The sequence below is a fragment of the Pseudophryne corroboree genome, chromosome 10, assembly GCF_028390025.1.
Source record: "Pseudophryne corroboree isolate aPseCor3 chromosome 10, aPseCor3.hap2, whole genome shotgun sequence".
Classification (NCBI taxonomy): Eukaryota; Metazoa; Chordata; class Amphibia; order Anura; family Myobatrachidae; genus Pseudophryne; species Pseudophryne corroboree.
The window spans coordinates 385992128-386016024 of NC_086453.1; the positions used below are offsets into that span (position 1 = coordinate 385992128).

A 23897-nucleotide genomic window follows, 5' to 3' on the forward strand; every position below is an offset into this window, starting at 1 on the left:
GGGAATAGAGGCTGCAGGAAGCCACAGACTGAGAGTTATATAGTGGGAGGAGCAGGGTCCCCAGCAGCACAGAGTATATCAGGAGATGAGTGATATTTATCCAACTTGTTTTTTAATTAAATATATTTGTGTTTTACAGCACTTGTTTAAAGTCTCAGCTGATTAACCTCAGGAGAGCAGGATACGGGAGACACTTAATGGACCATGTACAACCAGACATTGTGATCAGAGACTGGTGAGGACGTTACATTATACGCTCTCGGACACTGTGGACAGGTGATTGGAGACATTAATGCAGCGCGTTCTCCCTGCGTTTCCGCCTAGGTACGCGGCTCGGACGGATTGCGGCTGTCAGTATGAGGTTCTGGTCCAGCTGCAGTCAGGGAAGAGGAGACTCATACAGGAGTATAAACCAGAGAAAGTGATCATACCGGAGGAACGCCTGGATGCAGGTGGGAAACTCGCCATGCAATGACATAATAACCTATGTACAAAGCTCTGCAGTAATCAGCGTCTATTACCTGCGACAGGAAACATTTACCATGCAGCGTATAAATACAGAAAGCTTCTCTGTGACAGTGATGTCCAGCATAAAATATGGCAATGTGTAGTTATTCCGGGCTGTGAATCCTCAGCTTAGCGTGGTGATCGCTCAGTGTCATCTGCCGCTACATGTAAAAGTGACAGTACTATAGTCACACTGGGTCTGATCCTGTGTCATACACATGTCCGAATGCGGCCAGATTGCGTCTGTTCTAATGCGAACGCATTGCTCTGCCGCACTTCTTCCATGCGCTGGTGCAGCTGTCATCACAAGTACAGACCGCTGGGTGCAAGAGATCCATATGAGATACGCTGTGCACCCATACACCTGCCCAGTATGTGGTGCAACAACACTGTCACAAGGCGGTTTCTTGTAAAGGGAGAGATGGGTACATTTCCGCCCGACTCAGAACATCCCCCACCCCACCCTCCCTCACCTCCGGCTCATACAGACTCGGGTGGAAACTCCCATCAGGACCAATTTATCTTTTGGATTGATTTGAGTTTGCTGGGATAAATGAAGAGGACCCAATGAAATAAGGTGTGCGGCTCTTACACTGCTGTGACTGTCGGGGGAAGGTGTGACCGCATTATACACAGGTGTGCTGCTCTTACACTGCTGTGACTGTCGGGGGAAGGTGTGACCGCATTATACACAGGTGTGCTGCTCTTACACTGCTGTGACTGTCGGGGGAAGGTGTGACCGCATTATATACAGGTGTGCTGCTCTTACACTGCTGTGACTGTCGGGGAAGGTGTGACCGCATTATACACAGGTGTGCGGCTCTTACACTGCTGTGACTGTCGGGGGAAGGTGTGACCGCATTATACACAGGTGTGCTGCTCTTACACTGCTGTGACTGTCGGGGGAAGGTGTGACCGCATTATACACAGGTGTGCTGCTCTTACACTGCTGTGACTGTCGGGGGAAGGTGTGACCGCATTATACACAGGTGTGCTGCTCTTACACTGCTGTGACTGTCGGGGGAAGGTGTGACCGCATTATATACAGGTGTGCGGCTCTTACACTGCTGTGACTGTCGGGGGAAGGTGTGACCGCATTATACACAGGTGTGCGGCTCTTACACTGCTGTGACTGTCGGGGAAGGTGTGACCGCATTATACACAGGTGTGCTGCTCTTACACTGCTGTGACTGTCGGGGGAAGGTGTGACCGCATTATATACAGGTGTGCTGCTCTTACACTGCTGTGACTGTCGGGGAAGGTGCGACCGCATTATATACAGGTGTGCTGCTCTTACACTGCTGTGACTGTCGGGGAAGGTGCGACCGCATTATATACAGGTGTGCTGCTCTTACACTGCTGTGACTGTCGGGGGAAGGTGTGACCGCATTATATACAGGTGTGCTGCTCTTACACTGCTGTGACTGTCGGGGAAGGTGCGACCGCATTATATACAGGTGTGCTGCTCTTACACTGCTGTGACTGTCGGGGGAAGGTGTGACCGCATTATATACAGGTGTGCTGCTCTTACACTGCTGTGACTGTCGGGGAAGGTGCGACCGCATTATACACAGGTGTGCTGCTCTTACACTGCTGTGACTGTCGGGGAAGGTGTGACCGCATTATACACAGGTGTGCTGCTCTTACACTGCTGTGACTGTCGGGGAAGGTGTGACCGCATTATACACAGGTGTGCGGCTCTTACACTGCTGTGACTGTCGGGGAAGGTGTGACCGCATTATACACAGGTGTGCTGCTCTTACACTGCTGTGACTGTCGGGGGAAGGTGTGACCGCATTATACACAGGTGTGCGGCTCTTACACTGCTGTGACTGTCGGGGAAGGTGTGACCGCATTATACACAAGTGTGCGGCTCTTACACTGCTGTGACTGTCGGGGAAGGTGTGACCGCATTATACACAGGTGTGCTGCTCTTACACTGCTGTGACTGTCGGGGGAAGGTGTGACCGCATTATACACAGGTGTGCTGCTCTTACACTGCTGTGACTGTCGGGGGAAGGTGTGACCGCATTATACACAGGTGTGCTGCTCTTACACTGCTGTGACTGTCGGGGAAGGTGCGACCGCATTATATACAGGTGTGCTGCTCTTACACTGCTGTGACTGTCGGGGAAGGTGCGACCGCATTATATACAGGTGTGCTGCTCTTACACTGCTGTGACTGTCGGGGGAAGGTGTGACCGCATTATATACAGGTGTGCTGCTCTTACACTGCTGTGACTGTCGGGGGAAGGTGTGACCGCATTATATACAGGTGTGCTGCTCTTACACTGCTGTGACTGTCGGGGAAGGTGCGACCGCATTATATACAGGTGTGCTGCTCTTACACTGCTGTGACTGTCGGGGGAAGGTGTGACCGCATTATACACAGGTGTGCTGCTCTTACACTGCTGTGACTGTCGGGGGAAGGTGTGACCGCATTATACACAGGTGTGCGGCTCTTACACTGCTGTGACTGTCGGGGAAGGTGTGACCGCATTATACACAGGTGTGCGGCTCTTACACTGCTGTGACTGTCGGGGAAGGTGTGACCGCATTATACACAGGTGTGCTGCTCTTACACTGCTGTGACTGTAGGGGGAAGGTGTGACCGCATTATACACAGGTGTGCTGCTCTTACACTGCTGTGACTGTCGGGGGAAGGTGTGACCGCATTATACACAGGTGTGCTGCTCTTACACTGCTGTGACTGTCGGGGGAAGGTGTGACCGCATTATACACAGGTGTGCTGCTCTTACACTGCTGTGACTGTCGGGGAAGGTGTGACCGCATTATACACAGGTGTGCTGCTCTTACACTGCTGTGACTGTCGGGGAAGGTGCGACCGCATTATATACAGGTGTGCTGCTCTTACACTGCTGTGACTGTCGGGGGAAGGTGTGACCGCATTATATACAGGTGTGCTGCTCTTACAATGCTGTGACTGTCGGGGAAGGTGCGACCGCATTATATACAGGTGTGCTGCTCTTACACTGCTGTGACTGTCGGGGGAAGGTGTGACCGCATTATATACAGGTGTGCTGCTCTTACACTGCTGTGACTGTCGGGGAAGGTGCGACCGCATTATACACAGGTGTGCTGCTCTTACACTGCTGTGACTGTCGGGGAAGGTGTGACCGCATTATACACAGGTGTGCTGCTCTTACACTGCTGTGACTGTCGGGGAAGGTGTGACCGCATTATACACAGGTGTGCTGCTCTTACACTGCTGTGACTGTCGGGGGAAGGTGTGACCGCATTATACACAGGTGTGCGGCTCTTACACTGCTGTGACTGTCGGGGAAGGTGTGACCGCATTATACACAGGTGTGCGGCTCTTACACTGCTGTGACTGTCGGGGAAGGTGTGACCGCATTATACACAGGTGTGCTGCTCTTACACTGCTGTGACTGTCGGGGGAAGGTGTGACCGCATTATACACAGGTGTGCTGCTCTTACACTGCTGTGACTGTCGGGGGAAGGTGTGACCGCATTATACACAGGTGTGCTGCTCTTACACTGCTGTGACTGTCGGGGAAGGTGCGACCGCATTATATACAGGTGTGCTGCTCTTACACTGCTGTGACTGTCGGGGGAAGGTGTGACCGCATTATACACAGGTGTGCTGCTCTTACACTGCTGTGACTGTCGGGGAAGGTGCGACCGCATTATATACAGGTGTGCTGCTCTTACACTGCTGTGACTGTCGGGGAAGGTGTGACCGCATTATACACAGGTGTGCTGCTCTTACACTGCTGCGACTGTCGGGGGAAGGTGTGACCGCATTATACACAGGTGTGCGGCTCTTACACTGCTGCGACTGTCGGGGGAAGGTGTGACCGCATTATACACAGGTGTGCTGCTCTTACACTGCTGTGACTGTCGGGGGAAGGTTTGACCGCATTATACACAGGTGTGCTGCTCTTACACTGCTGCGACTGTCGGGGGAAGGTGTGACCGCATTATACACAGGTGTGCTGCTCTTACACTGCTGTGACTGTCGGGGGAAGGTGTGACCGCATTATATACAGGTGTGCTGCTCTTACACTGCTGCGACTGTCGGGGGAAGGTGTGACCGCATTATACACAGGTGTGCTGCTCTTACACTGCTGCGACTGTCGGGGGATGGTGTGACCGCATTATACACAGGTGTTCGGCTCTTACACTGCTGCGACTGTCGGGGGAAGGTGTGACCGCATTATACACAGGTGTGCGGCTCTTACACTGCTGCGACTGTCGGGGGAAGGTGTGACCGCATTATACACAGGTGTGCGGCTCTTACACTGCTGTGACTGTCGGGGGATGGTGTGACCGCATTATACACAGGTGTTCGGCTCTTACACTGCTGCGACTGTCGGGGGAAGGTGTGACCGCATTATACACAGGTGTGCGGCTCTTACACTGCTGCGACTGTCGGGGGAAGGTGTGACCGCATTATACACAGGTGTGCTGCTCTTACACTGCTGCGACTGTCGGGGAAGGTGTGACCGCATTATACACGGGTGTTCGGCTCTTACACTGCTGCGACTGTCGGGGGAAGGTGTGACCGCATTATACACAGGTGTGCTGCTCTTACACTGCTGTGACTGTCGGGGGAAGGTGTGACCGCATTATACACAGGTGTGCTGCTCTTACACTGCTGTGACTGTCGGGGGAAGGTGTGACCGCATTATACACAGGTGTGCTGCTCTTACACTGCTGCGAATGTCGGGGGAAGGTGTGACCGCATTATACACAGGTGTGCTGCTCTTACACTGCTGTGACTGTCGGGGGAAGGTGTGACCGCATTATATACAGGTGTGCTGCTCTTACACTGCTGCGACTGTCGGGGGAAGGTGTGACCGCATTATACACAGGTGTGCTGCTCTTACACTGCTGCGACTGTCGGGGGAAGGTGTGACCGCATTATACACAGGTGTGCTGCTCTTACACTGCTGCGAATGTCGGGGGAAGGTGTGACCGCATTATACACAGGTGTGCTGCTCTTACACTGCTGCGAATGTCGGGGGAAGGTGTGACCGCATTATACACAGGTGTGCTGCTCTTACACTGCTGTGACTGTCGGGGGAAGGTGTGACCGCATTATACACAGGTGTGCGGCTCTTACACTGCTGTGACTGTCGGGGAAGGTGTGACCGCATTATACACAGGTGTGCTGCTCTTACACTGCTGTGACTGTAGGGGGAAGGTGTGACCGCATTATATACAGGTGTGCTGATCTTACACTGCTGTGACTGTCGGGGGAAGGTGTGACCCCATTATACACAGGTGTGCTGCTCTTACACTGCTGTGACTGTCGGGGAAGGTGTGACCGCATTATACACAGGTGTGCTGCTCTTACACTGCTGCGACTGTCGTGGGAAGGTGTGACCGCATTATACACAGGTGTGCTGCTCTTACACTGCTGTGACTGTCGGGGAAGGTGTGACCGCATTATACACAGGTGTTCGGCTCTTACACTGCTGCGACTGTCGTGGGAAGGTGTGACCGCATTATACACAGGTGTGCTGCTCTTACACTGCTGTGACTGTCGGGGAAGGTGTGACCGCATTATACACAGGTGTGCTGCTCTTACACTGCTGTGACTGTCGGGGGAAGGTGTGACCGCATTATACACAGGTGTGCTGCTCTTACACTGCTGTGACTGTCGGGGAAGGTGTGACCGCATTATACACAGGTGTGCTGCTCTTACACTGCTGTGACTGTAGGGGGAAGGTGTGACCGCATTATATACAGGTGTGCTGCTCTTACACTGCTGTGACTGTCGGGGGAAGGTGTGACCGCATTATACACAGGTGTGCTGCTCTTACACTGCTGTGACTGTCGGGGGAAGGTGTGACCGCATTATACACAGGTGTGCTGCTCTTACACTGCTGTGACTGTCGGGGGAAGGTGTGACCGCATTATACACAGGTGTTCGGCTCTTACACTGCTGCGACTGTCGGGGGAAGGTGTGACCGCATTATACACAGGTGTGCTGCTCTTACACTGCTGTGACTGTCGGGGGAAGGTGTGACCGCATTATACACAGGTGTTCGGCTCTTACACTGCTGCGACTGTCGGGGGAAGGTGTGACCGCATTATACACAGGTGTGCTGCTCTTACACTGCTGCGACTGTCGGGGGAAGGTGTGACCGCATTATATACAGGTGTGCTGCTCTTACACTGCTGCGACTGTCGGGGGAAGGTGTGACCGCATTATACACAGGTGTGCGGCTCTTACACTGCTGCGACTGTCGGGGGAAGGTGTGACCGCATTATACACAGGTGTGCTGCTCTTACACTGCTGCGACTGTCGGGGGAAGGTGTGACCGCATTATACACAGGTGTGCTGCTCTTACACTGCTGCGACTGTCGGGGGAAGGTGTGACCGCATTATATACAGGTGTGCTGCTCTTACACTGCTGCGACTGTCGGGGGAAGGTGTGACCGCATTATATACAGGTGTGCTGCTCTTACACTGCTGCGACTGTCGGGGGAAGGTGTGACCGCATTATACACAGGTGTGCGGCTCTTACACTGCTGTGACTGTCGGGGGAAGGTGTGACCGCATTATACACAGGTGTGCTGCTCTTACACTGCTGTGACTGTCGGGGAAGGTGTGACCGCATTATATACAGGTGTGCGGCTCTTACACTGCTGCGACTGTCGGGGGAAGGTGTGACCGCATTATACACAGGTGTGCGGCTCTTACACTGCTGTGACTGTCGGGGGAAGGTGTGACCGCATTATACACAGGTGTGCGGCTCTTACACTGCTGTGACTGTCGGGGGAAGGTTTGACCGCATTATATACAGGTGTGCGGCTCTTACACTGCTGTGACTGTCGGGGGATGGTGTGACCGCATTATACACAGGTGTGCTGCTCTTACACTGCTGTGACTGTCGGGGGAAGGTGTGACCGCATTATATACAGGTGTGCTGCTCTTACACTGCTGCGACTGTCGGGGAAGGTGTGACCGCATTATACACAAGTGTGCTGCTCTTACACTGCTGCGACTGTCGGGGAAGGTGTGACCGCATTATACACAGGTGTGCTGCTCTTACACTGCTGCGACTGTCGGGGGAAGGTGTGACCGCATTATACACAGGTGTGCGGCTCTTACACTGCTGCGACTGTCGGGGGAAGGTGTGACCGCATTATACACAAGTGTGCTGCTCTTACACTGCTGCGACTGTCGGGGAAGGTGTGACCGCATTATACACAGGTGTGCTGCTCTTACACTGCTGTGACTGTCGGGGAAGGTGTGACCGCATTATACACAGGTGTGCTGCTCTTACACTGCTGCGACTGTCGGGGGATGGTGTGACCGCATTATACACAGGTGTGCGGCTCTTACACTGCTGCGACTGTCGGGGGAAGGTGTGACCGCATTATACACAGGTGTGCTGCTCTTACACTGCTGCGACTGTCGGGGGAAGGTGTGACCGCATTATACACAGGTGTGCGGCTCTTACACTGCTGTGACTGTCGGGGAAGGTGTGACCGCATTATACACAGGTGTGCTGCTCTTACACTGCTGTGACTGTCGGGGGAAGGTGTGACCGCATTATACACAGGTGTGCTGCTCTTACACTGCTGTGACTGTCGGGGAAGGTGTGACCGCATTATACACAGGTGTGCTGCTCTTACACTGCTGTGACTGTCGGGGGAAGGTGTGACCGCATTATACACAGGTGTGCTGCTCTTACACTGCTGTGACTGTCGGGGAAGGTGTGACCGCATTATACACAGGTGTGCTGCTCTTACACTGCTGTGACTGTAGGGGGAAGGTGTGACCGCATTATATACAGGTGTGCTGCTCTTACACTGCTGTGACTGTCGGGGGAAGGTGTGACCGCATTATACACAGGTGTGCTGCTCTTACACTGCTGTGACTGTCGGGGGAAGGTGTGACCGCATTATACACAGGTGTGCTGCTCTTACACTGCTGTGACTGTCGGGGGAAGGTGTGACCGCATTATACACAGGTGTTCGGCTCTTACACTGCTGCGACTGTCGGGGGAAGGTGTGACCGCATTATACACAGGTGTGCTGCTCTTACACTGCTGCGACTGTCGGGGGAAGGTGTGACCGCATTATACACAGGTGTGCTGCTCTTACACTGCTGCGACTGTCGGGGGAAGGTGTGACCGCATTATATACAGGTGTGCTGCTCTTACACTGCTGCGACTGTCGGGGGAAGGTGTGACCGCATTATACACAGGTGTGCGGCTCTTACACTGCTGCGACTGTCGGGGGAAGGTGTGACCGCATTATACACAGGTGTGCTGCTCTTACACTGCTGCGACTGTCGGGGGAAGGTGTGACCGCATTATACACAGGTGTGCTGCTCTTACACTGCTGCGACTGTCGGGGGAAGGTGTGACCGCATTATATACAGGTGTGCTGCTCTTACACTGCTGCGACTGTCGGGGGAAGGTGTGACCGCATTATATACAGGTGTGCTGCTCTTACACTGCTGCGACTGTCGGGGGAAGGTGTGACCGCATTATACACAGGTGTGCGGCTCTTACACTGCTGTGACTGTCGGGGGAAGGTGTGACCGCATTATACACAGGTGTGCTGCTCTTACACTGCTGCGACTGTCGGGGGAAGGTGTGACCGCATTATACACAGGTGTGCGGCTCTTACACTGCTGTGACTGTCGGGGGAAGGTGTGACCGCATTATACACAGGTGTGCGGCTCTTACACTGCTGTGACTGTCGGGGGAAGGTTTGACCGCATTATATACAGGTGTGCGGCTCTTACACTGCTGTGACTGTCGGGGGATGGTGTGACCGCATTATACACAGGTGTGCTGCTCTTACACTGCTGTGACTGTCGGGGGAAGGTGTGACCGCATTATATACAGGTGTGCTGCTCTTACACTGCTGCGACTGTCGGGGAAGGTGTGACCGCATTATACACAAGTGTGCTGCTCTTACACTGCTGCGACTGTCGGGGAAGGTGTGACCGCATTATACACAGGTGTGCTGCTCTTACACTGCTGTGACTGTCGGGGGAAGGTGTGACCGCATTATATACAGGTGTGCTGCTCTTACACTGCTGCGACTGTCGGGGGAAGGTGTGACCGCATTATACACAGGTGTGCTGCTCTTACACTGCTGCGACTGTCGGGGGAAGGTGTGACCGCATTATACACAGGTGTGCGGCTCTTACACTGCTGCGACTGTCGGGGGAAGGTGTGACCGCATTATACACAGGTGTGCGGCTCTTACACTGCTGCGACTGTCGGGGGAAGGTGTGACCGCATTATATACAGGTGTGCTGCTCTTACACTGCTGTGACTGTCGGGGGAAGGTGTGACCGCATTATATACAGGTGTGCTGCTCTTACACTGCTGCGACTGTCGGGGGAAGGTGTGACCGCATTATACACAGGTGTGCGGCTCTTACACTGCTGCGACTGTCGGGGGAAGGTGTGACCGCATTATACACAAGTGTGCTGCTCTTACACTGCTGCGACTGTCGGGGAAGGTGTGACCGCATTATACACAGGTGTGCTGCTCTTACACTGCTGTGACTGTCGGGGAAGGTGTGACCGCATTATACACAGGTGTGCTGCTCTTACACTGCTGCGACTGTCGGGGGATGGTGTGACCGCATTATACACAGGTGTGCGGCTCTTACACTGCTGCGACTGTCGGGGGAAGGTGTGACCGCATTATACACAGGTGTGCTGCTCTTACACTGCTGCGACTGTCGGGGGAAGGTGTGACCGCATTATACACAGGTGTGCGGCTCTTACACTGCTGCGACTGTCGGGGGAAGGTGTGACCGCATTATACACAGGTGTGCTGCTCTTACACTGCTGCGACTGTCGGGGGAAGGTGTGACCGCATTATACACAGGTGTGCTGCTCTTACACTGCTGCGACTGTCGGGGGAAGGTGTGACCGCATTATACACAGGTGTGCTGCTCTTACACTGCTGCGACTGTCGGGGGAAGGTGTGACCGCATTATACACAGGTGTGCGGCTCTTACACTGCTGCGACTGTCGGGGGAAGGTGTGACCGCATTATACACAGGTGTGCTGCTCTTACACTGCTGCGACTGTCGGGGAAGGTGTGACCGCATTATACACAGGTGTGCTGCTCTTACACTGCTGCGACTGTCGGGGAAGGTGTGACCGCATTATACACAGGTGTGCTGCTCTTACACTGCTGTGACTGTCGGGGAAGGTGTGACCGCATTATACACAGGTGTTCGGCTCTTACACTGCTGCGACTGTCGGGGGAAGGTGTGACCGCATTATATACAGGTGTGCTGCTCTTACACTGCTGTGACTGTCGGGGGAAGGTGCGACCGCATTATACACAGGTGTGCTGCTCTTACACTGCTGTGACTGTCGGGGAAGGTGTGACCGCATTATATACAGGTGTGCGGCTCTTACACTGCTGCGACTGTCGGGGAAGGTGTGACCGCATTATATACAGGTGTGCGGCTCTTACACTGCTGCGACTGTCGGGGGAAGGTGTGACCGCATTATACACAGGTGTGCTGCTCTTACACTGCTGCGACTGTCGGGGAAGGTGTGACCGCATTATACACGGGTGTTCGGCTCTTACACTGCTGCGACTGTCGGGGAAGGTGCGACCGCATTATATACAGGTGTGCTGCTCTTACACTGCTGTGACTGTCGGGGGAAGGTGTGACCGCATTATACACAGGTGTGCTGCTCTTACACTGCTGCGAATGTCGGGGGAAGGTGTGACCGCATTATACACAGGTGTGCTGCTCTTACACTGCTGTGACTGTCGGGGGAAGGTGTGACCGCATTATACACAGGTGTGCGGCTCTTACACTGCTGCGACTGTCGGGGGAAGGTGTGACCGCATTATACACAGGTGTGCTGCTCTTACACTGCTGCGACTGTCGGGGGAAGGTGTGACCGCATTATACACAGGTGTGCTGCTCTTACACTGCTGTGACTGTCGGGGGAAGGTGTGACCGCATTATACACAGGTGTGCGGCTCTTACACTGCTGTGACTGTCGGGGAAGGTGTGACCGCATTATACACAGGTGTGCTGCTCTTACACTGCTGTGACTGTAGGGGGAAGGTGTGACCGCATTATATACAGGTGTGCTGCTCTTACACTGCTGTGACTGTCGGGGGAAGGTGTGACCCCATTATACACAGGTGTGCTGCTCTTACACTGCTGTGACTGTCGGGGAAGGTGTGACCGCATTATACACAGGTGTGCTGCTCTTACACTGCTGCGACTGTCGTGGGAAGGTGTGACCGCATTATACACAGGTGTGCTGCTCTTACACTGCTGTGACTGTCGGGGAAGGTGTGACCGCATTATACACAGGTGTTCGGCTCTTACACTGCTGCGACTGTCGTGGGAAGGTGTGACCGCATTATACACAGGTGTGCTGCTCTTACACTGCTGTGACTGTCGGGGAAGGTGTGACCGCATTATACACAGGTGTGCTGCTCTTACACTGCTGTGACTGTCGGGGGAAGGTGTGACCGCATTATACACAGGTGTGCTGCTCTTACACTGCTGTGACTGTCGGGGAAGGTGTGACCGCATTATACACAGGTGTGCTGCTCTTACACTGCTGTGACTGTAGGGGGAAGGTGTGACCGCATTATATACAGGTGTGCTGCTCTTACACTGCTGTGACTGTCGGGGGAAGGTGTGACCGCATTATACACAGGTGTGCTGCTCTTACACTGCTGTGACTGTCGGGGGAAGGTGTGACCGCATTATACACAGGTGTGCTGCTCTTACACTGCTGTGACTGTCGGGGGAAGGTGTGACCGCATTATACACAGGTGTTCGGCTCTTACACTGCTGCGACTGTCGGGGGAAGGTGTGACCGCATTATACACAGGTGTGCTGCTCTTACACTGCTGCGACTGTCGGGGGAAGGTGTGACCGCATTATACACAGGTGTGCTGCTCTTACACTGCTGCGACTGTCGGGGGAAGGTGTGACCGCATTATATACAGGTGTGCTGCTCTTACACTGCTGCGACTGTCGGGGGAAGGTGTGACCGCATTATACACAGGTGTGCGGCTCTTACACTGCTGCGACTGTCGGGGGAAGGTGTGACCGCATTATACACAGGTGTGCTGCTCTTACACTGCTGCGACTGTCGGGGGAAGGTGTGACCGCATTATACACAGGTGTGCTGCTCTTACACTGCTGTGACTGTCGGGGGAAGGTGTGACCGCATTATATACAGGTGTGCTGCTCTTACACTGCTGCGACTGTCGGGGGAAGGTGTGACCGCATTATATACAGGTGTGCTGCTCTTACACTGCTGCGACTGTCGGGGGAAGGTGTGACCGCATTATACACAGGTGTGCGGCTCTTACACTGCTGTGACTGTCGGGGGAAGGTGTGACCGCATTATACACAGGTGTGCTGCTCTTACACTGCTGCGACTGTCGGGGGAAGGTGTGACCGCATTATACACAGGTGTGCGGCTCTTACACTGCTGTGACTGTCGGGGGAAGGTTTGACCGCATTATATACAGGTGTGCGGCTCTTACACTGCTGTGACTGTCGGGGGAAGGTGTGACCGCATTATACACAGGTGTGCGGCTCTTACACTGCTGCGACTGTCGGGGGAAGGTGTGACCGCATTATACACAGGTGTGCGGCTCTTACACTGCTGTGACTGTCGGGGGAAGGTGTGACCGCATTATACACAAGTGTGCGGCTCTTACACTGCTGTGACTGTCGGGGGATGGTGTGACCGCATTATACACAGGTGTGCTGCTCTTACACTGCTGTGACTGTCGGGGGAAGGTGTGACCGCATTATATACAGGTGTGCTGCTCTTACACTGCTGCGACTGTCGGGGAAGGTGTGACCGCATTATACACAAGTGTGCTGCTCTTACACTGCTGCGACTGTCGGGGAAGGTGTGACCGCATTATACACAGGTGTGCTGCTCTTACACTGCTGTGACTGTCGGGGAAGGTGTGACCGCATTATACACAGGTGTGCTGCTCTTACACTGCTGCGACTGTCGGGGGATGGTGTGACCGCATTATACACAGGTGTGCGGCTCTTACACTGCTGCGACTGTCGGGGGAAGGTGTGACCGCATTATACACAGGTGTGCTGCTCTTACACTGCTGCGACTGTCGGGGGAAGGTGTGACCGCATTATACACAGGTGTGCGGCTCTTACACTGCTGCGACTGTCGGGGGAAGGTGTGACCGCATTATACACAGGTGTGCTGCTCTTACACTGCTGCGACTGTCGGGGGAAGGTGTGACCGCATTATACACAGGTGTGCTGCTCTTACACTGCTGCGACTGTCGGGGGAAGGTGTGACCGCATTATACACAGGTGTGCTGCTCTTACACTGCTGTGACTGTCGGGGAAGGTGTGACCGCATTATACACAGGTGTTCGGCTCTTACACTGCTGCGACTGTCGGGGGAAGGTGTGACCGCATTATACACAGGTGTGCTGCTCTTACACTGCTGCGACTGTCGGGGAAGGTGTGACCGCATTATACACAGGTGTGCTGCTCTTACACTGCTGCGACTGTCGGGGAAGGTGTGACCGCATTATACACAGGTGTGCTGCTCTTACACTGCTGTGACTGTCGGGGAAGGTGTGACCGCATTATATACAGGTGTGCGGCTCTTACACTGCTGCGACTGTCGGGGAAGGTGTGACCGCATTATATACAGGTGTGCGGCTCTTACACTGCTGTGACTGTCGGGGAAGGTGTGACCGCATTATACACAGGTGTGCTGCTCTTACACTGCTGCGACTGTCGGGGAAGGTGTGACCGCATTATACACAGGTGTGCGGCTCTTACACTGCTGTGACTGTCGGGGGAAGGTGCGACCGCATTATACACAGGTGTGCTGCTCTTACACTGCTGCGACTGTCGGGGAAGGTGTGACCGCATTATACACAGGTGTGCGGCTCTTACACTGCTGTGACTGTCGGGGGAAGGTGCGACCGCATTATACACAGGTGTGCGGCTTACACTGCTGCGATAGGGGAAGGTGTGACCGCATTATACACAGGTGTGCGGCTCTTACACTGCTGTGACTGTCGGGGAAGGTGTGACCGCATTATACACAGGTGTGCTGCTCTTACACTGCTGCGACTGTCGGGGAAGGTGTGACCGCATTATACACAGGTGTGCGGCTCTTACACTGCTGTGACTGTCGGGGGAAGGTGTGACCGCATTATATACAGGTGTGCTGCTCTTACACTGCTGTGACTGTCGGGGGAAGGTGTGACCGCATTATACACAGGTGTGCTGCTCTTACACTGCTGTGACTGTCGGGGGAAGGTGTGACCGCATTATACACAGGTGTGCTGCTCTTACACTGCTGTGACTGTCGGGGGAAGGTGTGACCGCATTATATACAGGTGTGCGGCTCTTACACTGCTGTGACTGTCGGGGAAGGTGTGACCGCATTATACACAGGTGTGCGGCTCTTACACTGCTGCGACTGTCGGGAGGTGTGACCGCATTATACACAGGTGTGCTGCTCTTACACTGCTGTGACTGTCGGGGAAGGTGTGACCGCATTATATACAGGTGTGCTGCTCTTACACTGCTGTGACTGTCGGGGGAAGGTGTGACCGCATTATATACAGGTGTGCTGCTCTTACACTGCTGTGACTGTCGGGGAAGGTGTGACCGCATTATATACAGGTGTGCTGCTCTTACACTGCTGTGACTGTCGGGGGAAGGTGTGACCGCATTATACACAGGTGTGCTGCTCTTACACTGCTGCGACTGTCGGGGGAAGGTGCGACCGCATTATACACAGGTGTGCGGCTCTTACACTGCTGCGATAGGGGAAGGTGTGACCGCATTATACACAGGTGTGCGGCTTACACTGCTGCGATAGGGGAAGGTGTGACCGCATTATACACAGGTGTGCGGCTCTTACACTGCTGCGATAGGGGAAGGTGTGACCGCATTATACACAGGTGTGCTGCTCTTACACTGCTGCGATAGGGGAAGGTGTGACCGCATTATACACAGGTGTGCTGCTCTTACACTGCTGCGATAGGGGAAGGTGTGACCGCATTATACACAGGTGTGCGGCTCTTACACTGCTGTGACTGTCGGGGAAGGTGTGACCGCATTATACACAGGTGTGCTGCTCTTACACTGCTGCGACTGTCGGGGAAGGTGTGACCGCATTATACACAGGTGTGCGGCTCTTACACTGCTGTGACTGTCGGGGGAAGGTGTGACCGCATTATATACAGGTGTGCTGCTCTTACACTGCTGTGACTGTCGGGGAAGGTGTGACCGCATTATACACAGGTGTGCTGCTCTTACACTGCTGTGACTGTCGGGGGAAGGTGTGACCGCATTATACACAGGTGTGCTGCTCTTACACTGCTGTGACTGTCGGGGGAAGGTGTGACCGCATTATACACAGGTGTGCTGCTCTTACACTGCTGTGACTGTCGGGGGAAGGTGTGACCGCATTATATACAGGTGTGCGGCTCTTACACTGCTGTGACTGTCGGGGAAGGTGTGACCGCATTATACACAGGTGTGCGGCTCTTACACTGCTGCGACTGTCGGGAGGTGTGACCGCATTATACACAGGTGTGCTGCTCTTACACTGCTGTGACTGTCGGGGAAGGTGTGACCGCATTATATACAGGTGTGCTGCTCTTACACTGCTGTGACTGTCGGGGGAAGGTGTGACCGCATTATATACAGGTGTGCTGCTCTTACACTGCTGTGACTGTCGGGGGAAGGTGTGACCGCATTATACACAGGTGTGCTGCTCTTACACTGCTGCGACTGTCGGGGGAAGGTGCGACCGCATTATACACAGGTGTGCGGCTCTTACACTGCTGCGATAGGGGAAGGTGTGACCGCATTATACACAGGTGTGCGGCTTACACTGCTGCGATAGGGGAAGGTGTGACCGCATTATACACAGGTGTGCGGCTCTTACACTGCTGCGATAGGGGAAGGTGTGACCGCATTATACACAGGTGTGCTGCTCTTACACTGCTGCGATAGGGGAAGGTGTGACCGCATTATACACAGGTGTGCGGCTCTTACACTGCTGTGACTGTCGGGGGAAGGTGTGACCGCATTATACACAGGTGTGCGGCTCTTACACTGCTGCGATAGGGGAAGGTGTGACCGCATTATACACAGGTGTGCGGCTTACACTGCTGCGATAGGGGAAGGTGTGACCGCATTATACACAGGTGTGCGGCTCTTACACTGCTGCGATAGGGGAAGGTGTGACCGCATTATACACAGGTGTGCTGCTCTTACACTGCTGCGATAGGGGAAGGTGTGACCGCATTATACACAGGTGTGCTGCTCTTACACTGCTGCGATAGGGGAAGGTGTGACCGCATTATACACAGGTGTGCTGCTCTTACACTGCTGCGTTAGGGGAAGGTGTGACCGCATTATACACAGGTGTGCTGCTCTTACACTGCTGCGTTAGGGGAAGGTGTGACCGCATTATACACAGGTGTGCTGCTCTTACACTGCTGCGATAGGGGAAGGTGTGACCGCATTATACACAGGTGTGCTGCTCTTACACTGCTGCGATAGGGGAAGGTGTGACCGCATTATACACAGGTGTGCGGCTTTCGCCCCGTTCTGCAGCATCACTTACATTAATAATTATTCCGCAGATCTGTCTGAGACTCCCTGAGAAACTGGACAGGGAATGTGGGGTGTGGGTCGGGCCTCTAATGATTGTATTCCTGACTCCCCAAGTAACATTTCCATACGGCTGCAGCAATCATAGTGACACCTGCTGGTGCAATGTGAGACACACACCCCACTTCTTTCCCTGCCTTCTGTCTGTGTTTTTCAGCAACACCTTTCTAAAATCCAGGCAGCAACATTTATTTTTGTTACTGTTTGAGGAAACAACTGTATTCAATGCACCGAAATCACAGACCGAGGGTGATATCTGTGTACGCGTGCGCACTGACCGAGGGTGATATCTCTGTACGCGTGCGCACTGACCGAGGGTGATATCTCTGTACGCATGCACACTGACCGAGGGTGATATCTCTGTACGCGTGCGCACTGACCGAGGGTGATATCTCTGTACGCGTGCGCACTGACCGAGGGTGATATCTCTGTACGCGTGCGCACTGACCGAGGGTGATATCTCTGTACGCGTGCGCACTGACCGAGGGTGATATCTCTGTACGCGTGCGCACTGACCGAGGGTGATATCTCTGTACGCGTGCGCACTGACCGAGGGTGATATCTCTGTACGCGTGCGCACTGACCGAGGGTGATATCTCTGTACACGTGCACACTGACCGAGGGTGATATCTCTGTACGCATGCACACTGACCGAGGGCGATATCTCTGTACGCGTGCGCACTGACCGAGGGCGATATCTCTGTACGCGTGCGCACTGACCGAGGGCGATATCTCTGTACGCGTGCGCACTGACCGAGGGCGATATCTCTGTACGCGTGCGCACTGACCGAGGGCGATATCTCTGTACGCGTGCGCACTGACCGAGGGCGATATCTCTGTACGCGTGCGCACTGACCGAGGGTGATATCTCTGTACGCGTGCGCACTGACCGAGGGTGATATCTCTGTACGCGTGCACACTGACCGAGGGTGATATCTCTGTACGCGTGCGCACTGACCGAGGGCGATATCTCTGTACGCGTGCGCACTGACCGAGGGCGATATCTCTGTACGCGTGCGCACTGACCGAGGGCGATATCTCTGTACGCGTGCGCACTGACCGAGGGTGATATCTCTGTACGCGTGCGCACTGACCGAGGGTGATATCTCTGTACGCGTGCGCACTGACCGAGGGTGATATCTCTGTACGCGTGCGCACTGACCGAGGGTGATATCTCTGTACGCGTGCACACTGACCGAGGGTGATATCTCTGTACGCGTGCGCACTGACCGAGGGTGATATCTCTGTACGCGTGCACACTGACCGAGGGTGATATCTCTGTACGCGTGCGCACTGACCGAGGGTGATATCTCTGTACGCGTGCGCACTGACCGAGGGTGATATCTCTGTACGCGTGCGCACTGACCGAGGGTGATATCTCTGTACGCGTGCGCACTGACCGAGGGTGATATCTCTGTACGCATGCACACTGACCGAGGGTGATATCTCTGTACGCGTGCGCACTGACCGAGGGTGATATCTCTGTACGCGTGCGCACTGACCGAGGGTGATATCTGTGTACGCGTGCGCACTGACCGAGGGTGATATCTCTGTACGCGTGCGCACTGACCGAGGGTGATATCTCTGTACGCGTGCGCACTGACCGAGGGTGATATCTCTGTACGCGTGCGCACTGACCGAGGGTGATATCTCTGTACGCGTGCGCACTGACCGAGGGTGATATCTCTGTACGCGTGCGCACTGACCGAGGGCGATATCTCTGTACGCGTGCGCACTGACCGAGGGTGATATCTCTGTACGCGTGCGCACTGACCGAGGGTGATATCTCTGTATGCGTGCGCACTGACCGAGGGTGATATCTCTGTACGCGTGCGCACTGACCGAGGGTGATATCTCTGTACGCGTGCGCACTGACCGAGGGTGATATCTGTGTACGCATGCGCACTGACTGAGGGTGATATCTCTGTATGCGTGCGCACTGACCGAGGGTGATATCTCTGTACGCGTGCGCACTGACCGAGGGTGATATCTCTGTACGCATGCGCACTGACTGAGGGTGATATCTCTGTATGCGTGCGCACTGACCGAGGGTGATATCTCTGTACGCGTGCGCACTGACCGAGGGTGATATCTCTGTATGCGTGCGCACTGACCGAGGGTGATATCTCTGTACGCATGCGCACTGACCGAGGGTGATATCTGTGTACGCGTGCGCACTGACCGAGGGTGATATCTCTGTACGCGTGCGCACTGACCGAGGGTGATATCTCTGTACGCGTGCGCACTGACCGAGGGTGATATCTCTGTACGCGTGCGCACTGACCGAGGGTGATATCTCTGTACGCGTGCGCACTGACCGAGGGTGATATCTCTGTACGCGTGCGCACTGGTCAGCCGCAGCAGTCTCTCTGCCACCTAAGTAGCGGTGATATGGATCACAGGTACAATTGAGTTTTGGATCCGTTGTCCCCGCACTAGAGCAGTGCAGAATTGCTTCGATATATAGAATATGCGCTGCTGCCGCTCTGCAGCGCACAGACCCCGGGTATCCTATAAGCTATAGATTGCGTGTGACCGGTTCTCTTTCTTTCCTCAGATGACACACACCTTTCGGAACTACGGTCCAGGAGTGCGATATATTTATTTTCAACATGGAGGAAAAGACACAAAGTTCTGGGCCGGCTGGTACGGGGTTCGAGTGACCAATACCAGCGTCACGGTAGAGCCGGAGGATCTCTGCACCTAATCCCTGCACCGCACACAAAATGAATGTGTCCGTATAATGGCATGATGGTTCCTGTGTGTGTCACTGCAATGGCTGTATAGTTTCCTATCTCCTGGCGTTACCACGCTCATCATTGCCCCAAGCCCAGTTCCACGTATTCCTACCGCTATAGCGAGCGATACTTACAGCACTTATTATTAATGCAGGGGGAGAAACGCGTCGGTGATGTATCTGGGTTGCAGATCTCAGTAGGTAGCACTGGGTAGGTCAGACGTAAGGAAACAAATTACTGTATGCATTACTTCCATCATCCTAATCATTGTCTGCTTACTCTGTGGTGGTCTCTGGTTCAGCAACCACTGAGGTGTCCTGGAGGAGGAGGGCTGGAGCAATACGGTATATACCTCCCAGTGTGGAAGGAAAGGTCATATACTCTGGGATGTGAGATGAAGTGTCCCCGGGAGTGTGACGCTTACAGTCCACTTCCAGTAATTCCTATCAAAGTGTTTTCTATTGGCGGCATATCCAGATCCGTGAGTCCGGCAGCAGCCACAGTAGCTGGGTGTGGTTATGACAAGGTCTGATTGGATGATGTAACGTGTCTAACGCCTTACATAGGTGAAAGCTGCCGCTGACTTTATCCACCCTTGGAAATACCCATAAAATTTTGGCAGTTAAATTTTATATATATATATATATATATATATATATATATATATACACATACATACATAGTGGGAGTTTAGAAAGTGCCTCCTCAGTGACTGTGTGCTAAGTTATACTGGTTTCTGTAATAATCAATGATATATATATTTAATTATCTTTTTATTACTGTTAATAAACTAACGTTATGGAAAATATTGTAATTAATAGAAATTGTTGTAATGAGTTTTCACTCAGATAATGGCATCTATCTGGGGCGTCAGTTCCCCAGCGCTGATGCAGGACACAGGCCTAGCCCCTTACTCCGACAACCCACGCTGCCAACCATCGTCATCGGATGCGGTGTCTGCGGTCGTTGCACTCGGATGGCGGATGCTGGCATTATGCAGCTTCTTTCCTATAGGCGCCTCCTGCATTATTACACAGCGGTGTGTTCCGCGCCCATCTCTGGACCAGGACTATAGTTCTATGTGAGGAAGAAGCCTCTGTAGGTTACACCGTCCTCATGACACACACATTGTGGGTTACTGATCTCTTTATGGGTGGTTCCCAGCGAGCAAACGTCACCCTCCAAACACCGGCAAGTACAAGCGGCGAATCTGCAAGACTGACGCGTTTCACATACCGGTGCATTGTACTTGTATTTGGGAGACCTCTAGATTCCAGGTTACCGGAGCATTCAGAGAAGCACACTGATGCCGCAACGCTTCCCAATGTGACATCACCAGTGGGTTCCGTCTCATCAGCAACAGTGGCTTCCGCGTTCATGCATGTTACTAGTACTGGAAATGAGGCCTCAGGGTTTGTGGCTCTTCTGTCAGCAGAGCTTTACTATATAAAGAAAAGAACACTCTGCGCTATTTGGAAACCTTCCAGACTCCAAATAAAGTGAATTCTTATGTATACATAAAACACCCTTTTATTCCAGATTAAAGTAATCACATAAATCTCCAAGGAAAGGTCACAAGCCTGAGATCGAGTCCATATGTCTAAAATAAAATGATTATTGTTGTTATTTTTATAGTTGTTTATCTATTGGTTTTATTTAACTAATATATATATATATATATATATATATATAGATCGCAAGTCTGCTATTGAATGTGATGAACAATGGATATCTATACAATTGAGGACTGACATGAAAGGTTGTCAAAAGATTTAGCTCTGTGGATAGGGGATAAGGATTGTTAATTACAATTAAAGGTGGATCAGACATGGAAACAGGCGGAGAGAGAGAAACCATTAACAGGTGTGCCAAATAGAGAGCCCAATAGGAAAATCGGAGTAGGTATAAAAGGAGTCATCAGTTGCTGTCACAATTACTCTATGAGGAAGCTCCAGGGATGAGCGAAACGCGTCAGAGGAAAGAAGGACATCTGATGACAGCACCATTTATTGTGGTTATCACCTAATAGCTACTGCACAACGCCGGACGCCAGCGATACTACATCAGCGGCTTGATTTGGGACTGCAGCGGCATCACATACGCTGGGGGCCGGAGACGTCCGGAGCCTCCTAGCCGCACCTGACCGGCAGTGCAGTGCATCTCCAGCTGGATCCGTCTACGAACTAAGACGGAGGGTGAGAGTTTTACCATATAGTCAGCCTGATTAGGCAATCAGGAAGTGTTACTATTATCCACATAAAGGAATTGCTTGAGACTTTGTAACGACGAGTGGTTAATGTAATGACACAAGGAGCCGTTTGAGACTTTGTAACAAGCGGTGATCACATCATCTGATTACTTGGTCTCTACAAACAGTGAGCGAACAATTTGAGGATATCTTTGGCATATCAAATAACAAATATATCCCCTATTTCACATACTGTGGACATTGTCTACGCATGAGAGCTGATCCATATTTTCATGATTTTATCTGCACACAGAAAGCCGGCTATTGAAAATAAGAGTTAATTAGATCTGTTAATCTGTATATTCATATGATAGTTTTTTATTAAATTTTATGTGGTGAGAATATTTAATTCTATCTACTAATTGGAGATTTATGTGATTAATTTAATCTGGAATAAAAGGGTGTTTTTTATGTATACATGTGAATTCACTTTATTTGGAGTCTGGAAGGTTTCCAAATAGCGCAGTGTTCTTTTCTTTATATTGTCTAGCTGGTTCTCTTTTTTTAAAGGGGAACTGTCGATTTTATGCCTACACAAGCATAATTAACATTCAGCAGCTGATTAACATTTGTATATTTATTAACCATTAAGGTTTGTTTGAAAATAAATATAAAATTTACTATTAGCGCCGCAAGATATTTTTGTATAAAACATTAGCAGAGCTTTACTGGAATACATACGGGAAACTCCAGATGGTAGGCGTCCCTGATGTGACTTACTGCGAGGTGTCAGTGATGACGCACAAGCACCATCGTAGGTGGTAACAGCAATGAGTCCTCAGAAGAGGCAGCAGTGTGGCCAGTGCCGGAACCCACATCGGACACTGTAGTTATGGGAGACCCGCGGCGATGCCGCCATGAGGAGATGGTTATTCTCACGTTATCTGATCACAGCATTACAGACGTTTATAATCCACCAGATGATACAATCTGCCCATAGTCCTGCTATATCCTGTCTCTAGGGGGCGATGCCTCAAGCCTGGCATTACCTGCCCCTGCGAGCGCCATTTCTCATCCACACATACTGTGCAGTAAGAAATGATATGTGGTGGTATGTACGATGCAGGGAGCCCATCTCTACGGAGGCATCACTGTACTTCTAGGGTACGGCCTGGCAGGGATGCTGCACACGCGTGGCCTTAGGGCGGCCCTGGATGTATTTACTCAGACTGCAGGTCCCAGTGACTTCTATGGGGACCTCAATGTGCTGCCATACTCTCTTAGTACATAAGAGGGCCCCTTCATTACTACAGCAATCCTCGGAAAACTACAGCAATCCTCAGAAAACTACAGCAATCCTCAGAAAACTACAGCAATCCTCAGAAAACTACAGCAATCCTCAGAAAACTGCAGTTCTCTATAGGTGTGCTGCAGACACGTCTGGATACAGGGGTTCCTAGATTTCCAGATGGCTTCCAATACGCTCTATATACCCCAGGTTACCCGGGACCACGTTCATCTCTCTAGCTGTGCCGTACTGCCGTCTTTCTGCACCAGCCTCCCCCTGATATTCCAGATCTTTCCACCACTGTTATAGGATTCTTGGCTACAAAAGTAGTAACTCCAAAATCCAAATCCTTGGCCCGGGTATTACTAGCATTACACCGTAACATAATGGGAATATATTGGTTTTTGGCTGCAGACTATTCACCCTTTGTGCCCTGCGTGGCTAGTTAGGGGCAATCTCCTGCCAATCACACACAGTCTGGGTAACATTCTAACTAGCACAGCGCCACTTACCCCAC

General features: G+C 52.6%; 1 protein-coding gene across 3 annotated transcripts in view; it reads left to right on the forward strand.

Annotated features, from left to right (window-relative positions):
- Positions 1 to 23897, forward strand: part of LOC134966836 (F-box only protein 2-like) — a 174817-nt gene that overhangs the window by 29314 nt on the left and 121606 nt on the right. For 2 of the 3 annotated variants that reach the window (XM_063943884.1, XM_063943883.1), the window contains 3 exons: positions 140 to 235; positions 325 to 452; positions 19724 to 21534. The exons of the other annotated variant lie outside the window; for it this stretch is intronic. In XM_063943884.1, coding sequence (XP_063799954.1) covers positions 140 to 235; positions 325 to 452; positions 19724 to 19896 — 397 coding nt within the window. In that variant the 3' untranslated portion in view covers positions 19897 to 21534. Of the gene's footprint in view, positions 1 to 139; positions 236 to 324; positions 453 to 19723; positions 21535 to 23897 lie in introns of those variants that run through there. 3 annotated transcript variants of the gene reach the window in all.